Raw genomic sequence first — 22,994 nt, 5'->3', positions numbered from 1 at the left:
GCAGGCCAAGGCAACTGCCTGCTGCCATATCGCAATACAACAGCTCCAACCACCCCAAGAAAGCTGGTGTGTGCCTGCAGGGAGGAGGGAAAGGGAGAAGACAACTTGAATTTTCACCCTCAGCACCTATTGCTGTTGCCAGCAAAAACACCCGGAGCACTCTTGTAGGGGAAGAGAGGCACCAGTGCCGATTAAACACCAGAGAAACCCACCTCCAGTAGCTCTGACTGAGATCCAGCCTGGCCCTGAAGGCTGGAACATGACCCTAACACAAACTCTGACACAGGGTGCAGTGCAGGGTCACCAGTATTTAAGCACAGACTAGCAGTACCTTCACATGCAGTGACAAGACAGAAAACCAAAGCACCCTTCTAAGCTCCTAAGCCAAAATTTGGGAACAGCTCACTCCGAAGCACAAAAAGCACCACAGACAGTATATCTAGAAAAGTTGAACATTTTATTGTCATTTATGAGTACACCATTTGTGATTTTAGAAATACAGACTCTGCAAAGCACTGAAATACAGATGCCTTCTGACTTCTAAAACACCCTACATTGTTCATCTTACATATCTCTTACATTAGCAATTCAGATTTGCTCTTTGCTGCAACAAGTTCTTCACCAAAAGATGCAAAAATTTAGTTCCAGGCTGCAAGACAATCAAACCAGCACCTGCCAGTGAGCCATCACTTTTAAATATTGAGTCTATGATGTTCTTGTAGTTTGTGCCTATAATGGAGATCACCTTTGAAAATTTTAAGTTAGAGGATTTTCCAGTTAACCATCAACTGGTATTTCCATTACAGCATCTAGAAGCAAACAGATACTTTGCAAGTACTAGTGCTTATGAACAGGTTATGTTTACACAAAACCCAGAGAGGCCTCCAGAAACATTCAAAGTTAAAATGAACAGTTAACAGTTGCAAAAATCTGTACATATTTTCAGTCGTAACACGAGAAAACACCGAAGTATCAGTGTTTTGTGTTCTAGCTTCAATAGCGACAACTGTGCTAGTCCTAGTATTCTACATGTTTCTCCCCTCCCCCCATTTAAATTTTATACTCGCAATCTGAATATACAGCTGTACTTACAGGAAATATTAAACAATGCACAGCGCCTTAAGCAAGTTCCATGTCTGGTTTTAAACAAACCATAAAAAATAAGTGACAAAGTTTAAAATTGGTCCTTAATTAGGATTACTTATTTTTATACAGCTTGGAAGCACTAAATTTAAAGACACACATTTATTATTAACCAGCACAAATTATTCTGTAGCACTTTTTCCTCCTTTTTTTTTTAAAAAGTGTTACAGTATCATGCATGAAAAGCAAGCTGCTGCTCCCAAGCACAAACATGGAATTTAAACATTTTCAGGTTATTATTCCTTCTTTCATGAATTATTTCAACATAACCAAGAACAGAAGCAGCTGACTAGCAAAACAATATGAAATTCACCTTTTACATTGTGACCCACTCTTAAAAGTAATGGAGTACTTTGGACCTTTAGCATAAGGAAGGTTCAATAAACACTGCAAAGGACTCTTACATTCTTTGATTTCATTTACATCTTTAAGAAGAAAATTCTGTACTTTAACTTGCTAACTGATGAATCATCATCTGGAGGCAAGACATTTGCAACTTCAGGAACATCCAACTACACTGTCCTTTCACCCAAACAATGATTAGTAGAATATTGCATCAGTCCTAGATAAACAAGACAGGGCAAAAAGCTCATTTTAGAAGAGCATTACGATTAAAAAAAAATCTTTTGTATTTAGTGAAGATAATCCACACACAAATATACACGAAGTACTCCTTAACGTGGACTTTATCACAACAAATGCAATCGAGCTGTAAGTAGTCTCAGAACTGGACTTTTTATTGGTATGAAGCCATATTAGTTCAGAGACCACAATTAGAAGCTCCATTATTAATGCTTCAAGATCTGGGTTTCTTGACACATGAACAGCATCAGAGCTCTCTCCTGTCAAACCAGAGACCAAAAATTTAGCCCAGGTGGACTATGAGCTTAAGCAGTCCACTTACGCCCTAAAACATCCCAGACACCAAAAAGCTCTTTCGTCTTTGTGGTACCTCAGTAAGGTGGAGCTGCCTCCACTAATGCAATATTCCAAAGACCATTGCAACTAAGACTGTCCAGTCAGGTCTCAGTTGAAAGCTACCACCACCAAAGGACATAATTTTCTCCCCCTGCTGCCAAGAAGAATGTTAAAGAGACCGCTATTTAGTGTGGAAAGCAGGTCAGTAGAGACTCCAAGTGTGGCTTGAGGAATCTTCAGTACCAAGCCGCTTTCCACACACACAAATTCAGTCCATCTTCTCTTTCTGGACCAGCTTGGGTGCATCTACAAAATCCTTGCCATTGTAAAGGATGATGGCGAAAGTTCCAAAGCTTGCACTTCCCCAGAAAAGCACGTAGGCCAGTGTCTCAGTCCACGTTTCACCTGTTGAGAGTCAGATAAGCATTTTAGTTCATTACCTCCAACTACCAGAGAGGGCTTTTTAGTAGAAAAGCAAAATATTTCAAGCCCTCCTTCAGAGATCTCCTGTCAAATAAAGTTAGGAGTCCTCCATGGGTACTGGAGTCTTTTTTTTTTACTTCCTTACCCAGGAAAACTGTTTGCCACACAGCTGAGCAGACAGCTACAGAAGTCAGTCAAGAACTCTACTGGTAAAGTGTTAGAAAATTCAAGGCAAAAGCAGAAGGCAAAAACCTTCACGACTCCCAACACAGATTTAGATTAGCGAGATATCCATCAGAACAGGCTTATGCCTATACCTTGCTTTTCTAAACTGTCTTTCTGCCCAAATTAGGTAGGTATTCTTTCAGGGACTCACCCAGCCTATAAAGCTAGATGTCTACACAGGCACAACTAAATTTGCCCCTTAAGCAACTTCTGTAGAAGTTCTAACATTGTTTTTTATAGTACCTCAGGTTTTTCCACATTAATGGTACTGCACTAACCCTCAATCTTCAGAGCAAGGCTCAAACACCTTTTAGTATGATTGAGAAGTTTCTGGTAACCATTTATAGAAAGTCCACACACAAGCAAGCTAACTCTGTAAAGTTAAACTCAATAGTGACTTACCAGCCATTAGCAAACAAATAATGCACATGGAGAAAGCAACCACCATAATAATAGGCAACTAGGGAAAGAGAAAAAGAATAATCACTTGATACTGCAGCACAAATACTCTAGTTTCCTTTAAGATGGGCTGTACTGCTAAGCTATTTACTTGCTTTGCAATGAAGTTGCTTTAATTCCCAATTCACCTGCTGTCAGGTACAAAGAAAATTTTGGATAGCTCCAGAATTTGGAAGAGTGTGTTCAGTAATCAGATTAAAAATTACAATACACCTTATATCTCTAGAGAGGTTGAGGTTTTTGTTTTGTGTTTTTTTTTTTTTTTAAATACACCAGCCACTGGTTAAGTCCGTGATGTCCCTAAATCCCATTTCACAAAATAGAAGGGGGAGAAAAAAAAAGTTTGTCACAGCCTATGCTTCTGCATGAAGTATGAGAAGAGATCTTCACAAGCTGCTTCTGCAGAAGGATACAGTCACTGATGATGACTAGTAGAATTTCTCCCTCTCCACTTAAAGATTTAAAAAAAAAAAGCAAGCAGCAGTTTTTTCAATACCTCAAAGACACTCCATTTTCTGTCAAGGGAACAGTCTGGGTTTAGTCCTATAAGCAGGTATCATAGAAACATAACCAGGTTATAGGGACACTGTTACTACATAGACATGTTTTAATTATCATATGAAGCAAGTGACTAAGAGGTTGTATGTGTTTCTCCAATCATGAATAAAGTCTCCATACTCACAGCTAAGAACTTCCAATCTTTCTTGACATGTAGAGGACTAGCAGGTTCTACTTCATCCACTGAATAATTTCCAAGAAAAAGATCAATCGCATCCTGGAAGAGAAAGGGAGAGAAAGAGTTAAAATGCACAGCAATATCTATCAAATGCATTTCCCCACAGTTAAAAGCCTAACTTACTTGTCTAAATCCATCAGAAAAGTTATTTTTGTAGTAACGTATTAATGAGTTCCAGCCATCCATTATTAGGCCCCACTGAGTTCTTTTCCCAGTTCTGCAAAAAGAAGTTTTGAAAAATATTTAAGATAGATTTATAATTTCAGGAGGATAACTTCAGATTTACAGTTCATTCATTGTTCAAGTGTGTGCTATGTTTAATGAACACCTGCATGTAAATACATTTATCTAGTGCTGCCTCTGCATTATTACCACACATACTTGTAACAAAGTTTGAAAGTAAAATCACACTTCTCTCCATCCCACAATACAAACGTGCCTCAAAGAGGCATATTTGCTTGGTTTTATTTCCAGATAGCCTTTTCTCCTTTTGTATCAAAACAGGGAAGAATGGTGTTCTGTAGATTTTAGTCTGACAGGTTACCAGCTGAACCACTGCAAAACTCATTAATGGCCTAAGCCCCAAATTAATAACCTTCTTGGATATGAAGGCTTAAAGAAAATCCCCAACATGGCCAACAACCCAGAAGGCCTTTACAAGAAAGGCTGACTTGCCTTGTGTAATCTGTCTTTAAGGCACCGGTTCCAGCGTATTGTTTGGCACAAGCATTAGCATTATCAGCCCATGCTGTGAATAGGAAAACATTAAGAAAGGTTAAGGAAGTTATGTACTCTGTTTGGAAAAAAGGGATTGTTTGAACTCTATAAACAGCCTACCATTTTTGTAGATTTTCTCAAAGTCTGCTTGCTCTTCAATTCTCTGTCCAACATGCAGAACACCTAGCCTCTAAAACAAAGAGCAGATTGAGGCTCACTACTAGTTTGCTAGAAGAATTAGGATTTGCTTTCAGAAAAAGCTGTATTTCTTAAGACTAGAATCTGGCCAATAAATTTCAAGTAGTACAGTAACTCAAGTATGCAAGCTCTTATTGTTGGTTAAAATTACATTTCTGTTCCAAACAGAAAGCTTATCTCCCCTTCTAGCTTGTTAAAGAAGAATAAAATACTTACCTGAAGCTGGGCTTGAAGAGATCGGCGTGCTAACAAGCTCTGAATCACGTTGGTCCGATCCAGGCAGTCCATGCAGTTACTGCGGAATATGCCTTCCTGCTGAGTCACAATTTTACCATCGGAATCAACTAGAAAATAACTAACACATACAATCCACTTAAGTATTTACAGATAACAGTCCATATAGACCAGAAGTTTTCAGAAGTAAATAATCTAGCAACTAAAACAGTCATCTTAAGCATACAAACTGTTCTTAGCCATGTCTTTGAAGTTTGATTCCTTCCTGAATTCTTCCCCTCCCATGTAGAAAACCAGCATCAATATATGAACATTTGGTAATCTTAGGGCAGTACTGACTCCATCATTTTGGAAGTAGCAATATTGAGTTACATGCCTCTGGTGCAAGATTAGCTACTTACATTTTATTTTTTTTCAGTTATAGGCCCTAGCTCCACAGATAATAAGATCATTAGTAGAGTGTACAGCAGAAGTAACTAGATTTGAATATACCCTGTCACCTAGTTCAGTCCAGTCACCACCGCATAAAGTGTCATATAAGCTGTCAGATACACTTGTTCCAGGAAGGTATTCAGATCTTTAAGGCCACTATTGAAAATCTGCTACTGTCACTTACTCTTCTCTCCATTATGTGAGCATCAGGGGGAACCAGACATTCCCTCTTGCAACTGCATATGCTAATTGTTACCTCAATCTTTTCAATCAACTAAGCCAAATGTTTCTAGTAATCTATAAGACAGCTCACTTTAAATACTGAATTGCAGGCAAGTATTCTGGTAACACAAATATGCAGAACAAGTTATCAGCTGGATGTGTGAATGGGACAGAACCATACTTGCCCTGCCACAGCATGAAACTTCCAGTTGCCTAAAGACTTACGGATCATGTTCTGTAGATTAAGTTACTCCATTATGTAATTATGAACTCTGAATGTGGCCTAGCATATGATCCACTGTTACTGTACAGCATCTTAAGATTAGAAAGTCTTGGAGTCATGTAGTACTAAAATCAAGAGCCCCAGAAGCACATTCATTTACTTTGATCAACTTTGTGTTAACAAAAACCGTTTTTGTCATCCTTGGAGAACTAGTTTTGTTAAACCATGTTTTACTTTGTTGTATGATTAAAGGAGACAGTAACACCTGTGAAATCTTCATTTTCCCCCTTCTCCCCATAAGCTTTGCCTAGAACTGATATTAGGATAATTAGTGTAGTTGAGAAGTAGACAGTGCTGGTTAATGAGATAGTTTAAGTGCTGCAATTCCTATAATTGCTCTAAAAAAATTAAAACCCAAAGTAGTAACACTCCCTCCAACCCCCCACCCCAGCAAGCCTGCCCTCCTCCCTGATGGGTCTTTCACAACTGGATTTAACCTGCAGAAGGTAGAGTTGTTTACCTCCATAGAATCATTTACCTCCCTCAGGGTTGCAGAACTATTTTCTAAGATTATCAGAACTCAGACCTTTCTGTTCCTATTTAAAGATCAGCCACCCTAGATGAAACAAACCAAGGCAAGGTAGAGCCAACTTATCTTGAGGAACAGCCTTCATTTTTGTATCTTTTTTTAGGGACAAGTGGCATTTTTTTGGGTCTTTCTCTTCATTTCAAGGAAACCTGGTTCTTTTGTAAGCTTCCAATGGCAAGCGACAGTAAACAAGTTATGGGATTCAGTATTCATTCTAGGAATAAAGTATCCTTGCTGTAAATGAAGTCTACACACTCATTTCTCCTTATTTGAAGTGCTCAAAGCCAATTTATTCTTCACTCTTCATGTGTCTTTTAGGCTTTTTCCTCCACCCCCCAGTGGAGGGCAGAGAATGTTCACTATAATCTGATTAATTTATACTATTCCCATAGCCTTCATCCCAGGCAAGAGATTTCATTCATGATATTCTTGTTCTAGTCCACAGTTCATCTAATTTTTTTCAGGACAGAGTACACCACTGCCAGTTTTGTAGTGTTTCGGCTGATCTATGATGTGCTTTAGGGGCAAGGCTTTAGGAATAAGGAAGCAATCAGAAAAGCAGAGCAAAGTAAGCAGTTTCCCTAACAATCTACATGTCTACAAATAACAAAGACCAAGAAGTGCTTAAAACAACGCAGCTGTGGGACTAAACAAAGATTTAAGTTGATTTGGATATGTATTTAGTCTACTTTCATACAACTAAACAAAATGAGAATTACTTCCTTGTGGGTTACTTTTGTTAGCAAGGGTTAACAACCAGTGCCAGTCCAAGGTTTGGTGCTACAAACAATGTGTTACAGAAAACACTTTTAAAGATAGCACATGCCTGTGGAAGAAGCATTAAGTCTCTGACACTATGTAGCAGAACAGTTTGCTGTCAACAGCACATGGAATTACTATTGGATAAAATATCCCCCAAGGAGACTCTGTAAAACAGCACAATCACTCTGTCTAACCTTTTATCCAAAGGTACAAAGGCAGCTCGAGTCACAACACAGGGTTGCTACAATTCTCAGAAACATTTTACTGGGACATAAAGAGGGCTCTATACCTTACCCACCACCAGGTCTCTAACCTTGCATGTGGTATCAGCAAGAGATCAGATACAGAAACACTAATGTTTAGCAATGTATCTTTTTTATAGAGCATTACAGGTCTGTTTTACTGTGCCTTAACTTGAGACAACAGAAACTATGAGAAAGTGGTCTCATTTTACAGTACAGAAGTAAAAACTGCAGAGCCTTACCTAAACTCATCTTGCTGTTCTGCTAGTTGATCCATCAAGATCTGAAGTCGATCCCACCTCATCCGACTGCACTCTTTATGGAAGTCAAACGCCACATATCTGTTCAGAGAAAGAAGCATAATCTTTTCAGGCTACACATGTACTGCAGTGAGGGTCTCAGAAAACGACACAGGGAAGGGCTGATCTATAAAACCAGGTCATGACAGAGGATTTGTTTTTCTTTACAGATGGCTTCCAGCAAGTATCTGTGGCTTTGCCAGTGCTCTGTAATCTTCCTGAGGCTGCACTCTTAGTGTGCATGGTGACAGCACTTACATTTCTTTGCAAGATGCCACTAGTCTGAGGAAGCACACACTCAGCTCCAAGTTACTCATTCTACCTTCTGGCTAGTATTTTTCCTCCAGAAAGTACAGAAGGTATATGCATCTGATTTAATATCTTTTTTCCCCCCCACCAGGATTCTTTTGCCCTCTTCTTCCAAGCAAACGCATTGGGAACTTCAGTTCACTTTGAAAAAGACACAGGTGTTGAAAAGCAACTTTCTTTGCTGGCATGCAGCATAACTCCTTTGATAACTCTCTAGAAACCTAAGACAGGTTCTGTTAAAACAGCTAACCTAAGGAGTCATAAGAAAATTAAACAGCTACTGACTTGGAACAAGATTTTAACAGCCAATTAATTTCTGGCAAGAAGTGCTCTAGATGAGTGGTGTTTGACTCAACATATGTTTCCTAAGAATTACAGGGCACTACATTCCTCCCCTCAAATATTCATAATCCAAAAGTTATTATTCGCCAAGTTTTCAAGGCTATTTGCATGAAGGAAGATGATATATATATACACACACACTGAAGACTCCAGTCTTAGTATGGCAGGTAAACACCATCAAAACTGATTAACAAAGAAAAAGGATTTTAGCAGCATTAAAAAAATGCAGCTGACAAGCACCACTTTTTAACATACACAGAACAACAAGCATCACTAAAACACACTGACAGAATTTTACTACCAGATGACTTTATAGCAAAGATGCAGAGAATTCCACAGGCTTTGTACAGCTAAGGTATCAATACCAGCCTAGGTGAGAGTGAGGAAACAGCTCGCCTTAGAAGTGGTCTTTTTTAATGAAAACAAAAGAAAAATGCACACCCACACACCAGTAACACACACAAACACACCCATGAGGGTAGTAAAAGAAGCACACAGAAATGAGACAGATATCTATAACTACCCTAGTGAAGACAGCAGGGCATCATACAAGCAGAAAAGAGCTTGGAAGAAATTCAAAGTATGTCAGGAATTATAAGGGCATCTTGATTATACTCTGCAATTCCTTATTGCTTAGACAGATGGGAATTCTTATTAAAACAGGATGCCTTTTTGCTTACAGGTAGGATTTTTTCCTTCGACACACAAGTGACTAATAGTATACAGCAATTTCAAGGAAAAGGGAGGGGTAAGTGTCTGTGGGAGCTGGATGCTCGCCCTCCCTCTAGAAGTTAGTGAAAGCAAGCACAGGCAGGTTGTGAAATCGTGTACTGCACTCGAGATCCCCACAGAGATGGAATTTCTCTTGTGATTGAAGTGCGTTCTCCACTCTCTTGGCCCATTGTTACACTGAGGTCCAGACATTTAAATTATATGTTCCCCTTACTGTTTCCTGCTTTATCTCAATACTGTTTTGCTCACTCAGCACTCCCTTAATAAGTTAGCAATGTAACCAAGCCCTTTTGCCATCCCTGTACAATGGTTTCTACAGGGCATGATTTCCCTTTCCTAAAACACAGGAGATCTCCACAGTTCTCACAGCATACTATTACTCTAATACTGGCATTATCATTGCCTCTGAGCTGCCTTCTTTATTCTGCCTGTCTGTCTCTGTCCCACATTCACTTCAGTGTCACTGCTGCTTAGACCACGAGCTCTGAGGTAGGGGCATTGGTCATATGCAAGTTACTTTGATAATTAAGATTCAAACAAATCAGACAGTTGGTAAAGGCCCCCAAAGAACTGATGACTCTGTGGGTCTTGGAGGCAATGCTCAACTCTTAACACAGAATGTATCATTTCACTTCACACGTACCTGACCATTCCATTTGCCATGCTGTTTACCATTTTTGCAAATGTTTGCTCAAGAGGCTTCTCTGAACCTTTTTGGTTAACCTAGAAGGAAAAAAAAAATTTTTTTTTTTTTAAAAAAGACACACAGTATTACTTAAAAGCCTGCTTAAAAGAACAGCAGCTTTTTCAGGAAGAAAAACTGAAAGCATACCAAGTTGACAATCATTTGCTTTCCATAGCTTATTATTTGCGAGTCAAAATGTCTTTGGAAACCATCCATCTAGGAAAGAAAGGAAATGCGTTGACAGATGTACACTACTAAGGTCTGTGATTTACAAGAAATATCTACAGTCATCTTTTTGATGATAGCGCATAGGTAGTTTTATAATTTAAAAAAGTGGTTTATGTTCTTTATTGTGCTAATATATTTCTACTTTCATCCCCCCACTCAGCTCTTATTATACATGAGAAATAATGATTACTGTGGAACTACTAAAACTGCTGCAAACAAGAACCAAAGAGAAACTACCCCCATTGATGTCTGGAATTTTTTTTCAGGCTCTGAACTTATCTTAAGGAGTACAAGGCTTCTTGCTACTACTTTTTAAAAATAAAGCTCAATCCAGTATTGCTTTTTATTCTTCCAATTACTTTGTTACCCATCATCCAAACATGAGCCCAGAAATGTGTTAAAACCCCAAGACAAACACTCACATACATGATTTACTGACTTGCTGATCTGTGGCTTTGGTTTATACTTGAGGTTTGGTCTTTGAGACCAGAAAAAAGGAATTGATCCACGGGTCTGCAAAAGGAAGAAACAGTTTAAACAACAAAACTTACAAACTTCTTTGCCATTTGAAAATAAAGCAGGCTGGTTTAGATTGTTAGTGTACATGCAGATCTTATATACAATCTATATTTAGAAACATTGACAGAGCTAGCTATCTACATATCCTAGGCCAGTGAGCAGTTCCTTACACTGACTTTACCTGAACAAATGATGCCTTGCTCCCTCTGTAATGCACAATTTGTTCTGTTTCAACAAAGTTCGCGGCATGTCCTTCTGAATCAATACCTGTGTAGGAAAAAGACCTCGTTAGCCAGCTCAGACTGGCTTCAGACCAGCGGCAGTGTGTCAGCAAAAGGCTTCCTACCCTTCCTTTCTAAGTGCTCACAGAAAGCATGAAAATACCACAGAGCTGCCTGAAGACAGTAAATTAAACACACCTTTGGGAGAAGTTTAACATGATCTGTACTAAGTTTAGCTTGAAGCACAGTTGTGCTTAACACATTTTGATATGTCTAGCCCTACAAATACAAAACAATATACAAGTGCTTTGACACTGAAATATTCACAGTTCAACAGCAACAGTAGTGCAGAAACTGACCAATTTATTCAAAGGCATGTATGCTGGGACTAAGAACAGAGAAAGTAATTTAAATCTATTTCCTTATTCACTTTTTAACTTGAAACAATTAGAGAACACCACTATTCAGAGCTCCCCTACCAGAACCAATGATGCTCTTAGCTGAATTTACTGCTAGGCCAAAAGGCCTATTACACACTTCACATTTAACTCCAATAAAATCAGTGAAGTGTTAAACACTCCTACAAAACTTTTCCAGTTACCTCTAGGAAGAGTAAAAAAGTGTCAGTTTTATTAAGTGCCAGAACACGCTTCAGTTCATCATACAGGTTCCTAATATTTTATTTGGAGCAAGGACCTCTCGACACAAACTATTCTAAGCATTTTTTGTGCAAGTCATTATACAGCAATTACTTTTCAAGGTAAGTCACATGTATAGATGGAATTCTCGTTATTTTTAAAACAAATCAATTTGCTATTTTACCTCTCACATAGTAGCGTACACCAGCCCTGAAACAGCTTCTTCTGGAAACAAGCAGCCAATCAAAACATTTGCCATTAATAGAACAAGAGTGCATAGTGATAACTAATGAATAACACTAAGGAAAACCCCAGTATTTCATTAGGCTATTTTTATATAACAAGAGATACAAAAAACATGAAGGAACCAAGTCACCACATTCAAAGAAATCTGTAAACATTTCTCACCCCAATAACAGTTGAAGATTAAACTTGAGAGAGAGTAACTTAATATTAGGATCAGTATGCACATCACTAAGGCTATAGACGATGTTACTGACGAACACACATTGAAACTGCTATAGTTTTGAGAAAACAAGAAGATTAATCTGGTTTTATGGTCCTATGTATTCCATTAAATGGATTGACTATTCAGTGCTACAACCATCTCATACATAATTTTATTAAGCTATCTTAACCTTATCCTATTGCTTTTAATAAAAAAGTACCACTTCAAAACTTCTTTCTAGGCCTTTAGAAGAGTAAGTATCTTAGGCTGTTATACCTTGCACCTGTAAATGTAACATACATCGCATTTACAGATGCCAGAACCAGCAGTTATGTAGACTGGCTTTCAAATCCATGCCAAGAAAAAGAACAAACATGTACAAAATCCCCAGTGAGAGCTTCTTACACAAGAATGGTTTCTTGCTCAGGCTAGATACCCGAAGGGGCAGATACACCATAATCTGGGACTAATTAACAAACTAGGGCCATTCACTACTTGTTTCAGTTCTAGAGTCTTGTTCTGTGCTGCTTGTAAATGCCTTTATCTGGGCTACAGTAAACTATCAAGTCTAACAGAGACCAGTATTCGCTGTGAATAATTTCTCTAGGGAGATTCACAGGCTTTCATCTTTTGGACCTAAAAACTGAAACCTACAACTTTAAACCAAGCAAAAGATCAAAACAGTCATTTTTTGCAAGCTGCAGTATTAGCATACTGCAGCCTTCTATTCTTTCAGGAATCTAGATACTTTGTCTTAAGGCTGGCAGAGTAAACAAGACATGTTTTCTTTTTAAAAAGCACATTTTACAGTGAAATCTAGACTCTGCATTTATGATTCTAATGGAACATATAGCAGCTGTGTCACACACGAGCACCAAAGCTATGATAAAGAACACACTGACTGCATACATGGAACATCTTGATTTATGTGTGTATTTGTGCTAATACTGTTTGTAAAGAATTCAGAAAACATAATACAAGTTGGCCCTGCATAATCCAGAATGTTCTCACAATCAATAAATTAGACTAAGAAAAAGACCTGTTCGTCTGCTTTCCTGGAAAATTACTGCCAGGTCCTACAACCTTTAAGTCAACACTCATACAGCCAAGTTCCCTGCAAGAAAGGTTAACTCTAAACTTAGCTGCTTAGCAATAGTCAGTCCATTTTCTATCTGCAATCTCTGTCCTCACTTAAATGGCAACTTGCTATTGGCTACTTCCACACAGGGAAAGACATAATTTATTGTTCTTTAAAATGTTTTTTCTGGGGTTTTTTTGAGCAGCAAGGGAAATATTAAATGTAGTTTAGGATTTAGGTGATCAAGGTTTCGATTACCCAAGTCAGTCCATTATTTCTCATCACAGCAAGACTAGAACCCCAGTCCAGACACTTAAAACAAAATATATTTAGGTTTATATGAGGGGAAGGGAAAGGAAAAAAAAGAATCTTTGATTTTATTGAAATAACCACTAGTAGTGCCGTAACAGTTCTCCTTACAGCTCTTCCTAGCATTTTCATCACTAATAATACAGTTTCTTTGAATTCCTGGGTTCTTTAAGGTGTTCGGTTAGTATTGGAATTACAGCACCACACACTTCACTTATGCTAATTATTTCGACAGTGAAAACAGGACAGAGGAAGGTGTTAATTGCAGTCTACCAATTGCTAATTGCAATCCACCCAGACTCTTCCACCCAGGACCTGCAGGATAAGGACTTGGCTGTTTTGACAGTTCCTTTTTGCCATCTTTCCTTGCCTCTCCACCTACTCCTACAACATCTTCCACTAAATGAAGTCACAGGAAAGAAGGACTGGACATCTGCCAGCTGCCAACAATTCTACCAGAACAACTGATCCAGTCTGGAAGCCGTTCCCTGCACACACCTGGGGGGCCTTTGCAACAGAGGAACTAAGGACAACACAGCATGAGTTGCTCTGTCCAGTCTTGCCAGTCGTTTTCAGGCTGCTAGTCCAGGAGCACTTGGGATGTATTGATCACACACAGCATGAGGAACACTGACTCCAGAAAGCATCAGGCTTACTTCACAGTATACACACCTTAAAAATAAACTCATGACTGCTTTGCTAAAAAGGCTGTTACCTAAAGCAGTGCAGGAAAAGCAGCTGGCTAGGAAAGGCAGTCCAGGAGCCTTCAGCAGAACTCCTTACCCTTTCATTCCCCAATGGGAACATCAGTAAGCAATCCTTCAAGTCAAATGTGTTCTCCCTTATTTTATATCCAAAGTAAGTGCTAAGCGAAGGTATCCCAATAGCAAGATAAAAAGTACTAAGGCTGATGTAAGAGCATTTGCCATATTCATCTCAACCTTCAATCCCCTTGAAAGACAGACATGCAAATCATGCCTGTAAAATTAAATACATTAAGCCTTAAAATCAGAATAGTTAACATATTAGTGGGCTATCCAACAGTATGTAATGCTCATATCTCAATGAACTACAACTTAATTCTGACATTGTGTTCTAGGTTATAGTTGCCTATATAGCCAATAGAGCAGCCTCATCAGCAACCATTTTGCTGTTAAGACTACCATATTCAGCACTGAGCTTGCCAACATAAAAGGATACATCCATGCATCACTGGCGTGGCAAACCTATGGATCTGAAAGACACATACACACCACATTAAAAATATTAAACACTAGCAGCCAAAAAAAAGATAAGTGAGTGACTGTGCTTTGTCTAGGATTTTTTTTTGATAGTTTTATATACTTTATATCCTTTGTTTAGGATGCAGTAACTCCTTCTGAGAAAAGAGTTCAAGGAAAACAGCAACATATGTAACCATTATTAGAAGCAGGGAAAAAAATTAATGTCTAACCCTAATTAAGTGACCTTGACAAAACCCAAGCTTCTTTGTTCTCCTATACATGGCATTTACTCTTCTACAAGCATGCCAGGTACAGAGCAGTACACTGAAAACCTTTCGATATGGTATTTGCTGTACCTCCACAACAGGATGGAAGCAGAGACAGTTAACAACTTCCTTCCATTAAAGCATCTGTGATTAGTACTCAAAATGCTTGTTCCAAGGTTTTTCCCAACCTGCCACTCCTGAATAACTTTGTCTTTCAAGAAAATTTAAAACTAAAGTTTTCCAATACTGGAAGTCAGAAATACCACATCTCATTACCTAAAGCTGTTACTATAGCAAGTCACCTGTTGTCAATATTAGCTCACACTTCCCCTCACATATCAGTTATCTCTCTTTTCAACTTCAGTGTTTTGCCTGCTACATCTGTTTTCACTAACCAGCCACACTTGGCTTTCTTTGCTGTTCCCACCACAGCTTCTCTCTCATTTCCCAAGCTTTGTTTGCATAGCACTATCCAAACCACATACCCAGTCATATGCCTCCGGAATATGCACAACAGCCCTTTGCTAATTCATATCTTCACATTCCAGAAGCACTGCACAATCCAGCCTTTTGGAACAGTGCTGTCTAATGTAAGAGCACATCTCCACAGGTTACCGAGACAGAAATAGAAGCAGTGCGTCATTCGCTTTGACAAATTAAAAGTACTGACAGAGAAAAGGTTGCTGTAGGGCAGACAATTCGAGAAGTTTAACACACATCTGAAGTCTCTGTAGGAAAGAGCTTAGATTAGCTTGGCCAGTGAGGTACTACAGTTGTGGCTCAGTCATGCACTTGTATTTGCTGGACTAAGTGAATTCAAAGGTTACACTGTGCTAGTCTTCATTTGATATAAACTGAAAGAATCTAAACTGAGTCTTACTCTTAGTTATCAGCTTTATGACCTATTCACTAGGCAAATGGAATTTAAACTGCACTCACGGAAAAGATACTAGCCAGTCTTAAAAAGAGTGATGAGCTGAACCTTGTCTATACCTAAAGATAAGTAGCTAAACTCCAAAAGCTTGAGAACCATATGCTGTGCAGTGTAATTTCCCTTTTGGTTTATATAAGCATGGTCTCAGCACAGTATCTTCAAATGCAGACATTTCCAAAAGTCAGCTTTACTGTATGCACTCCTGAGGACATGGACACAAAGTTGGAAGTTTGAAAACAGAAGACTGTCACTGTCCTAAACTAGAAGATGAGCAGCCACATTATACTAGATCTTGGCTGTCTGAAATAAGAGACAGAATTACAGGAAACTGTTGTATACTTAAAAGTATATTAATCCTCTATCAATGCAATCATCACAAAGTGTTTACCTCTGGTTGAGCAGCAAATTCTCTAAGAAGATGTCCATTCCATACAAACCGTGGATCTGCCTATAGCAAGAAAAAAGCCAACATGCCTTCAGAGACTGTCAGTTCCGTTTCATTCAACATAAGGGCAGTATCATAGTATCCATGCACTATACAAGTTTAGGTGAGCAGATGTACAATGAGATGAAACACCTTTCTTTCACCAGTACCCTTCATACCCTCAACTAGAAATCTAAATAAAATAAAAACAGTTAAAAGAAGAACAGTTCTCGCCAATCTTTAAGGATGTTGCCTAACACTCTGGGCATGCTAGACCATTAACAACTGAGCTGCAGTATCAGATGAACATTTCAATCTTTGCCCCAAGTAAACAGGGCTTGAAGAAATTACCCCAAAATTTAAGAATGGTAGCAAAGCAACACTCCTAAAATGGGCAGAAGGTAAAAATGCAAGGAGTCCTGTACGGAACAATCAACTCTGAGATTTGAAAGTTAAACAGTATTTGTAGTTTAAAAGACAAAAGTATTTTTATTCCCCTGCATAAATGATCCTCTTCAACTTCATATATTTCCTATTCCTAATTCATCTCAAAAGCATTTGAGAACATTACAGACCTACCAGATTAGTCACAAAAGTGACACTTGCTGCAGAATGTAGTGCAGGCTCTGGGGAAGTGGCGCATACCTCAACTTTAAGATGAGGCAGACAATACATCACTGAGGACGAGGGTTAATTGAAGCTTAGTGTTGGAACAGTCCTTTGATAATAGAGAATAGGTACAGCTACCTGCCAGAAACTGTTCAAATCCTATTTGCAGCGTCTTGAACTAGTGAAAGAAAATGATATGATGCTTTGGTTCTCCTATATTGGATTGTTCTTTCTACCAGTACTGTTTTAAAAACCCAAACACACACAAATATCAAACCAAGACACCCTTACACCAACCACAGGCCAGGCTTCTCTTGTAGCTGAACTGGAGATGCCCAGAATTACCACTATCCTTCTGTTAAGCCATCATACTGCAACCACATGACTGTGAAATTACATTAAAATTGTTTTAATCATCTAACATCTGAATTTACTTTGAACCGATACCTTTTTACTGTACTTTGCCTTTCAAACAACCTTCTGAAGTGCAACAATTTTAAGGCAAACCAAACCTTTCATGTCAGCAATGGCTCTCCCTGGCAAGAATACTGCCAGAGCAGCATTTGATAATGCAACATGGTCCCCAACTATTAAAAAAAAAATCAATTCAAACATCAGTTTAAGTCTTGGAAAAAGCGTACTGCTTCCCCAGCCTAGGTAGTTCCAGTAATTAGGAGATAACATCTCGTGACTCCTCTGCCACCTCTTTGGCAAGGAAAGAAAAAGTGCTATTGACTTCAAGGTTTCACTATTTCAGTGCCTAGACAGTTTAAACCTTGTTTACGCTGCAGGATGGTAAGTTACCAGACTAAGGATTCTGTAACTCTGGAAGCACAATTTCAAGTTCAAATTGCATTTGAATGTGTGATTCTGTTGTCTTCAAGACAAAACACCATATTAAACTCATGCTTCAAACATAAGGAATAGGCATAGTTTAGAGAATAAATATCCCAAGGACAACAGCCATAAAACACACAGTTCTGTTCCATGATATCCTGGAAGAGAATGTGAAGTCAAGTGCCATTTATTCCACTTTGGAGGTTTTTTCCCCTGATTCTAGGTCAGAGAAATGGCTTTCTTTCATTTTTTTTCTGCTTAGTTCCTTCTCGTTGCAATTAGAACTGTTCAATATTGGAATCAGAGGAAAAGTTTTCATTTTCAATTTTAAGACATTTAAAACAGATTGCAGAATGTACTTCTAACTGCCTGATATAGGAGTCTGACATGACATTGGAAGAGATTTCTAGAACTTCATGTCACTCAAGTTGAGACTTAAGGAAGGGTGGACTAGCATGCTCAGCTGCAACCCCTAAAAGTTTCAATAAAATGCTACACCACTAAACAAACTTGTGTACTGAAGCATTACAGACTAGCTATTTCCACCCTTATTCTAAGCACCCTACAAAGCAAACAAACTGTAACCTGACTCAGTGTACTTTGCACACTTGCTTAGTTGCTTCTTTTCCCTCTTGCTGTCAGCTTCTTATTCTAGAGAACTGCCCCAGTACAACTCAACTGACAACATCAGAGATACTTGTTACACAGTTTAGCAATATAGTGCCACTTTTTCCTAGTTCAATTATAAGGATTTGCATCTAAGCAACATGTAAATCTGTTTCACTAGTTTAAATCAATGATTAAAATAAAGCCATTTTTTGTTTAACGGAGGACCATAAATGCTTTAACAGTATCTGCTACCATTTAGCATACTAATTCACTGTAAAAAAAAAAAAAGAAGGTTTAAGCTCAAGTGTAATGGGACCTTGGATTTCAGCAACATCATTCTAAACTTTATGTAAAGTTTCCTTTAGTTTGTGACAGTTTGTTTTGACATCATTTAAACATCAGCTGCATAAACTAAAGCCATGCAGAACTGATTGACAATATCCAAGACAGACACTAAGCAAAATGAAATCCTTACCCTCTCTAGAAGGCTCATTTCCTGGAACTCTGGGCTCGTGTTGGCTAACCGTTGCAGAGTGTGTGTTAGGTCATACGTTGTTGAGAAGTAAAATCCATCCACACTCAAGACATGACTAAGCATTGACAAAAATACTTTATTGTCCTGCAACTGTTGAGATGAGAAAAAGGGATAGAAAGGCTCTCATTTATTACCATCCCAGTATCTTATTCTTATAAGCTACCACTACTTTTTGAAGTGATGAGAACAACTTTGATAGTGCTCTAGCAACAGATGACATCACCCAGACATTACCATAAAGAAGGAAACCACAAGATTGCAATTTTGATACCAGTTCACTGTAACTTGCAGCTAGCACACTGCAACCAAATTCTGCAAGAACAGTGGAGAGAGGACAACAGTATTCCTGTGAGGTAAATAGCTACTGATATTAAACTAATATTAGTGATTTCCAAGCAAAAAGGAAGCCATTAGTTTCCCTGAACACCATTCAGTCAAAAACACAAGACAAGATGGCAATGCGAAAGAAAGAATGCAACTCCCTGCCAGGATTACCCCAGTAACTAATCTGTGTTCTGGTTCAAGTTTTGATTACCCTCATTCCTTTCCTGAAAGACCATCAGATTCCCTTTCAGCTCCATTGGTCACACCCCCTTATCTACTCTTCACCAATCCACAACACATCTGTTTTAAACAATCTTCATCCTTTCCCATCCTCTCAAAGGAAAAAAATTAATTCTTCCCTCCTAGGTAATTACATAATTTAACAATTCCATAAATTAAGACAGATAATTAGACAACAGCAAGGCAGCATACTGTAGGGGCTATGGGAACAGTCAAGCTGTGAGAAAGACTTAACAGGAAAAGCATTAAGAAGTGTACCATCTTAAAAGGGTGGAAATTGTACAACATGCAGATCAAACTCTGGGGATGATATTCTAAGTTGTGCAATGCTAGTTTGTTATCTTGAGTGACATACCTTTATGTACATCTACACCCAAATATTACTATTATAGTAGCCTGAACAAATCAGAGGAAAAAATTATAGTTCAAGGAGCTTCTTAAAAAAATTTTCATAGTTTCATCAAATTAGGTCCTGTGGTAATGGAAATTAACATAAGATAACATCCCCCCATACTCCCCTAATCAATCCACCTACCTGAATATCAGTTAAGTGCAGCATGGTCTTTTTATACGAGAGGATGTCAAAGTCTGTTGCTTTCCAGATTGCATGACTGAAAATCTCACCTACTTTTTTCTTTTTTGTTATTACAATAAGATACGTGCCTGTAAATCAGAAAGAGCAGAGATTTTTTAAAAAAAAAAACCCCACACACGTATTATGAAAAGCAGCCTACAATCATACCAGAAAACTGAAAGCAACAGGAAAGAGTAAGGCTTCTTCAAGTTACCCCTAAGACTTTATGTTCTTAACAGTAAGGGGCTGGAACAGAAGCAAAACGCACTTGCTAAGCTACCCACTTCTCTATGCTGACAGATCTTGATCTACTCATTAAGTTGAAGGAATTTAAAAAAGGACAAGGTAAAAAAAAAGTATCAGCTACTCTTAGTTCAGACCAGAGACAGTCTGAAAGTCTTTAGGCTTGCAAATGCAGGAAGAGGCCAATGGTCTTGAACGCAGTTTGGAAAGCACAGAGCAAGTCTTAAATACAGAAAGTGAAGTGTGCTTCAGAATCCAAAAAGCCTGTTCATCTTATGCTGAAAAAAATATTTATCCTAACAGGTTCAAAATGGAGCAAAGAAAAGTGGGTTCCTTTTAATAATTTAAGACTAGAAGTTTGCTGTCTTCCCCATTGCATAAATAACAAAGCAAACACCCATAATCATGACAGTTCACTCAAAGCAATTAATTTACACTTGTTGATAAACACAACATGGCCTTATTTCTCAGGTTATAAGTATTGCTTTTGGTTAGTATGTCAGAAGCATCCAGATACATTATAAAAACAGCACGTTACATCCACAACTATGCCACAAAGATGCTGTGCAAATAGAGGTACATTTAATCTGACATTTGGGTATGCAACCTTCTATTTGAGCTTTCAGAGCTTCAGATATTACTTCAGCAATTTTCCCCCCTAAATACTGTAATAGGCAGAGAATATGCTTATTAAAGGTGCTGCATCTCTAGATATGGAACCAGTTTTAGTTAACAGATAACAGTGAACTGCCTAACAACACATAGCTAAACATTTATTTTAACTGATATAGTGTTTAGTTTGACAGCTGTACACTAGCAATCAGTGCAAAGCTTTGGGGGGTGGAAAGAAAAAACCAAGAGACTATTAAAAGAGGATACATACTTCTATATTTTATATAATATTCATTCAGATGAATGAAAGTCATTACCAAGCCTGTTTCAGTTTTAAGACAGTCAGGGCTTGTCAAGTGCCCAAGACACAGGTGTCCATTACATTGCTCTTACTCTGCAAGATGCACAGTTCTTTAGAATATGAGCATATAAACTTCAGCAGTTTAAGATCTTGTCATAAGTTACTGCATTTGACACAGTGATATTTTGCTTCAGTTGAGAATACTGCAAGGAGTGAACTTAAATCTTTTCTACGTACGGAGACTTTTATTCAGTACGCATGGTCCTCATTACATCATTTTCCAGACTAAAGTAGTCTCAAACTCTTATAAAGCCTACCCACAAAACATCTTTTGAATAGCAACACTTACCTTCCTGGAAGCTTAGACTTTACAGAGCAGGTTTATTTGTGGCAGTGACTGTTTAGATCTGACCACCACTGAAATATGTAGAAAAAGCAGACAGCTTATTCTCATCATATCCTGGAATTCCAATTGTTCCGAGTCTGTCCTTTTTCTTTTAGTATTGATTTTTCTTTGCATTTGTAGGATAGTTGGAACACAATTCATTACTTGAACAACTGCATCTATAAGCCTATCACCCTCAGCTATTTGTGTACCAAGACTGACTTAAAATCAAACTTCACAACCCAATATTTGACTGTTGCATCAAATCCTGCAGCTAAGACTAAAACAGTTATGAAACGTAGATGAAGTTCTTTGCGCACATTTGAAATGCATTCCTTAAGACTCAACACGCTGTCAGTTAACCCTACCTTTAGAGCAGCTACATGTTTAAGAGGTACATGAACATTCATGATGAACTATATTTGGACACCTCCCATCCTCTAGTAGCCACAATGAAAGCCCATCACACTGATGAAAGTGTAACCTCAGATACCTGCAAATACTATTTCTGTCTTTAAAGCTTCTTCAGCAATATATTTTGCCTAAGCATTTTTGAAGAGCACAGTTTTGTCTTCCTTACCTGCCACTAAACGGATTGTTCCCAAAATACCATATATAGGCCTTGTAACAGCTGAAGGGGGAACATCTTTCTTAACTGGAAAGCAGAAGAAAAAAGTATCAGAATGTCAAACTTTCATGACTATATCAGAAAACTATTAAACTAGGTTTGTCAAAGCTTCTTGGTCAAATCACAAGTTTTGCCAGAGTCTTAAGCATAAAAAGCAATGCATCAAATTCCAAAGCCTGATAGGGGACAGGAAGGGAAGGATGTAATAGCATTCTAACACAATTTCTCATGTTTAATCAAAATAGTCATTCAATTGACTAAAATCAAGCTCATTCTCATGATAGTATAGCAAGCAGATTGTTCAATAACGTACTGTCCTGCCAGCTTCCAGAAGCTTTCTGTTTGGACACCACCAAGGACAAACACACCATAAATACTTAGGTCTTGCACTTCTGACTGCTTCTTCTGAATTAGTTTCAGAAGACCTAGTTTACTTTTTGGTCTATCTCTGCAAAACTACCAACAACAGCATAGATGTGGCAAGGGATACCATATCCCAAATAACATACCAAGAGATCCAAAATGTATCCAAATATCAACTGGAAGTCTTAGCATATAAAACTTCCACCTATACACATTTCTAGAGTAACAGAAGGGTTATTGTAGAAGTTTAAAAACAAAACAAAACATCCACACCAGAGTTAAGCATTTTCCCAGACCCTGGAGAACAGAAAGCACTTGAATTTTCCTTTGCTTTGGACACCTTGCATGTTCATCTGATAAAACACCAGTAATGAGAACAGATGTAGACCAATAAAACACTTGGGATAGCTATCCTTGCAGTTTTGAAGGCACAACTTTGAAGAAGAAATTGAAATATTATACTACAACGCCAAAAGCATCAGTGGGATGGGCACACTGCTCTTACACGAAGTATACAAGAAGCCTAATAAAAGCAAGAGAATGACTGCTTTTATAT

At 38.2% G+C, this 22,994-nt stretch overlaps 1 protein-coding gene across 1 annotated transcript in view; it reads right to left on the bottom strand.

The window, feature by feature from the left end:
- Nucleotides 1–438: 438 nt before the first annotated feature.
- SACM1L (SAC1 like phosphatidylinositide phosphatase) overlaps nucleotides 439–22,994 on the bottom strand; it is a 31,122-nt gene continuing 8,566 nt past the window's right edge. Inside the window, exons 3-20 of the mRNA XM_086468686.1 lie at nucleotides 22,028–22,102; nucleotides 19,868–19,995; nucleotides 18,709–18,858; nucleotides 16,143–16,202; nucleotides 14,532–14,565; nucleotides 11,681–11,782; nucleotides 10,819–10,904; nucleotides 10,545–10,631; nucleotides 10,038–10,106; nucleotides 9,849–9,928; nucleotides 7,766–7,864; nucleotides 5,036–5,174; nucleotides 4,742–4,811; nucleotides 4,580–4,652; nucleotides 4,028–4,121; nucleotides 3,851–3,943; nucleotides 3,112–3,169; nucleotides 439–2,466 (exon numbers count right to left, since the gene is read on the bottom strand). Of these exons, the coding sequence (XP_086324812.1) occupies nucleotides 2,330–2,466; nucleotides 3,112–3,169; nucleotides 3,851–3,943; nucleotides 4,028–4,121; nucleotides 4,580–4,652; nucleotides 4,742–4,811; nucleotides 5,036–5,174; nucleotides 7,766–7,864; nucleotides 9,849–9,928; nucleotides 10,038–10,106; nucleotides 10,545–10,631; nucleotides 10,819–10,904; nucleotides 11,681–11,782; nucleotides 14,532–14,565; nucleotides 16,143–16,202; nucleotides 18,709–18,858; nucleotides 19,868–19,995; nucleotides 22,028–22,102 (1,634 nt within the window). The 3' untranslated portion in view covers nucleotides 439–2,329. The remainder of the gene's footprint in view (nucleotides 2,467–3,111; nucleotides 3,170–3,850; nucleotides 3,944–4,027; nucleotides 4,122–4,579; nucleotides 4,653–4,741; nucleotides 4,812–5,035; nucleotides 5,175–7,765; nucleotides 7,865–9,848; nucleotides 9,929–10,037; nucleotides 10,107–10,544; nucleotides 10,632–10,818; nucleotides 10,905–11,680; nucleotides 11,783–14,531; nucleotides 14,566–16,142; nucleotides 16,203–18,708; nucleotides 18,859–19,867; nucleotides 19,996–22,027; nucleotides 22,103–22,994) is intronic.

The sequence above is a fragment of the Leptosomus discolor genome, chromosome 7 (assembly GCF_034619465.1).
Source record: "Leptosomus discolor isolate bLepDis1 chromosome 7, bLepDis1.hap2, whole genome shotgun sequence".
In the NCBI taxonomy this organism is placed as follows: domain Eukaryota; kingdom Metazoa; phylum Chordata; class Aves; order Leptosomiformes; family Leptosomidae; genus Leptosomus; species Leptosomus discolor.
The sequence above is the reverse complement of the archived record's forward strand: the minus strand, read 5'-3'. Positions and strand labels throughout refer to the sequence as shown.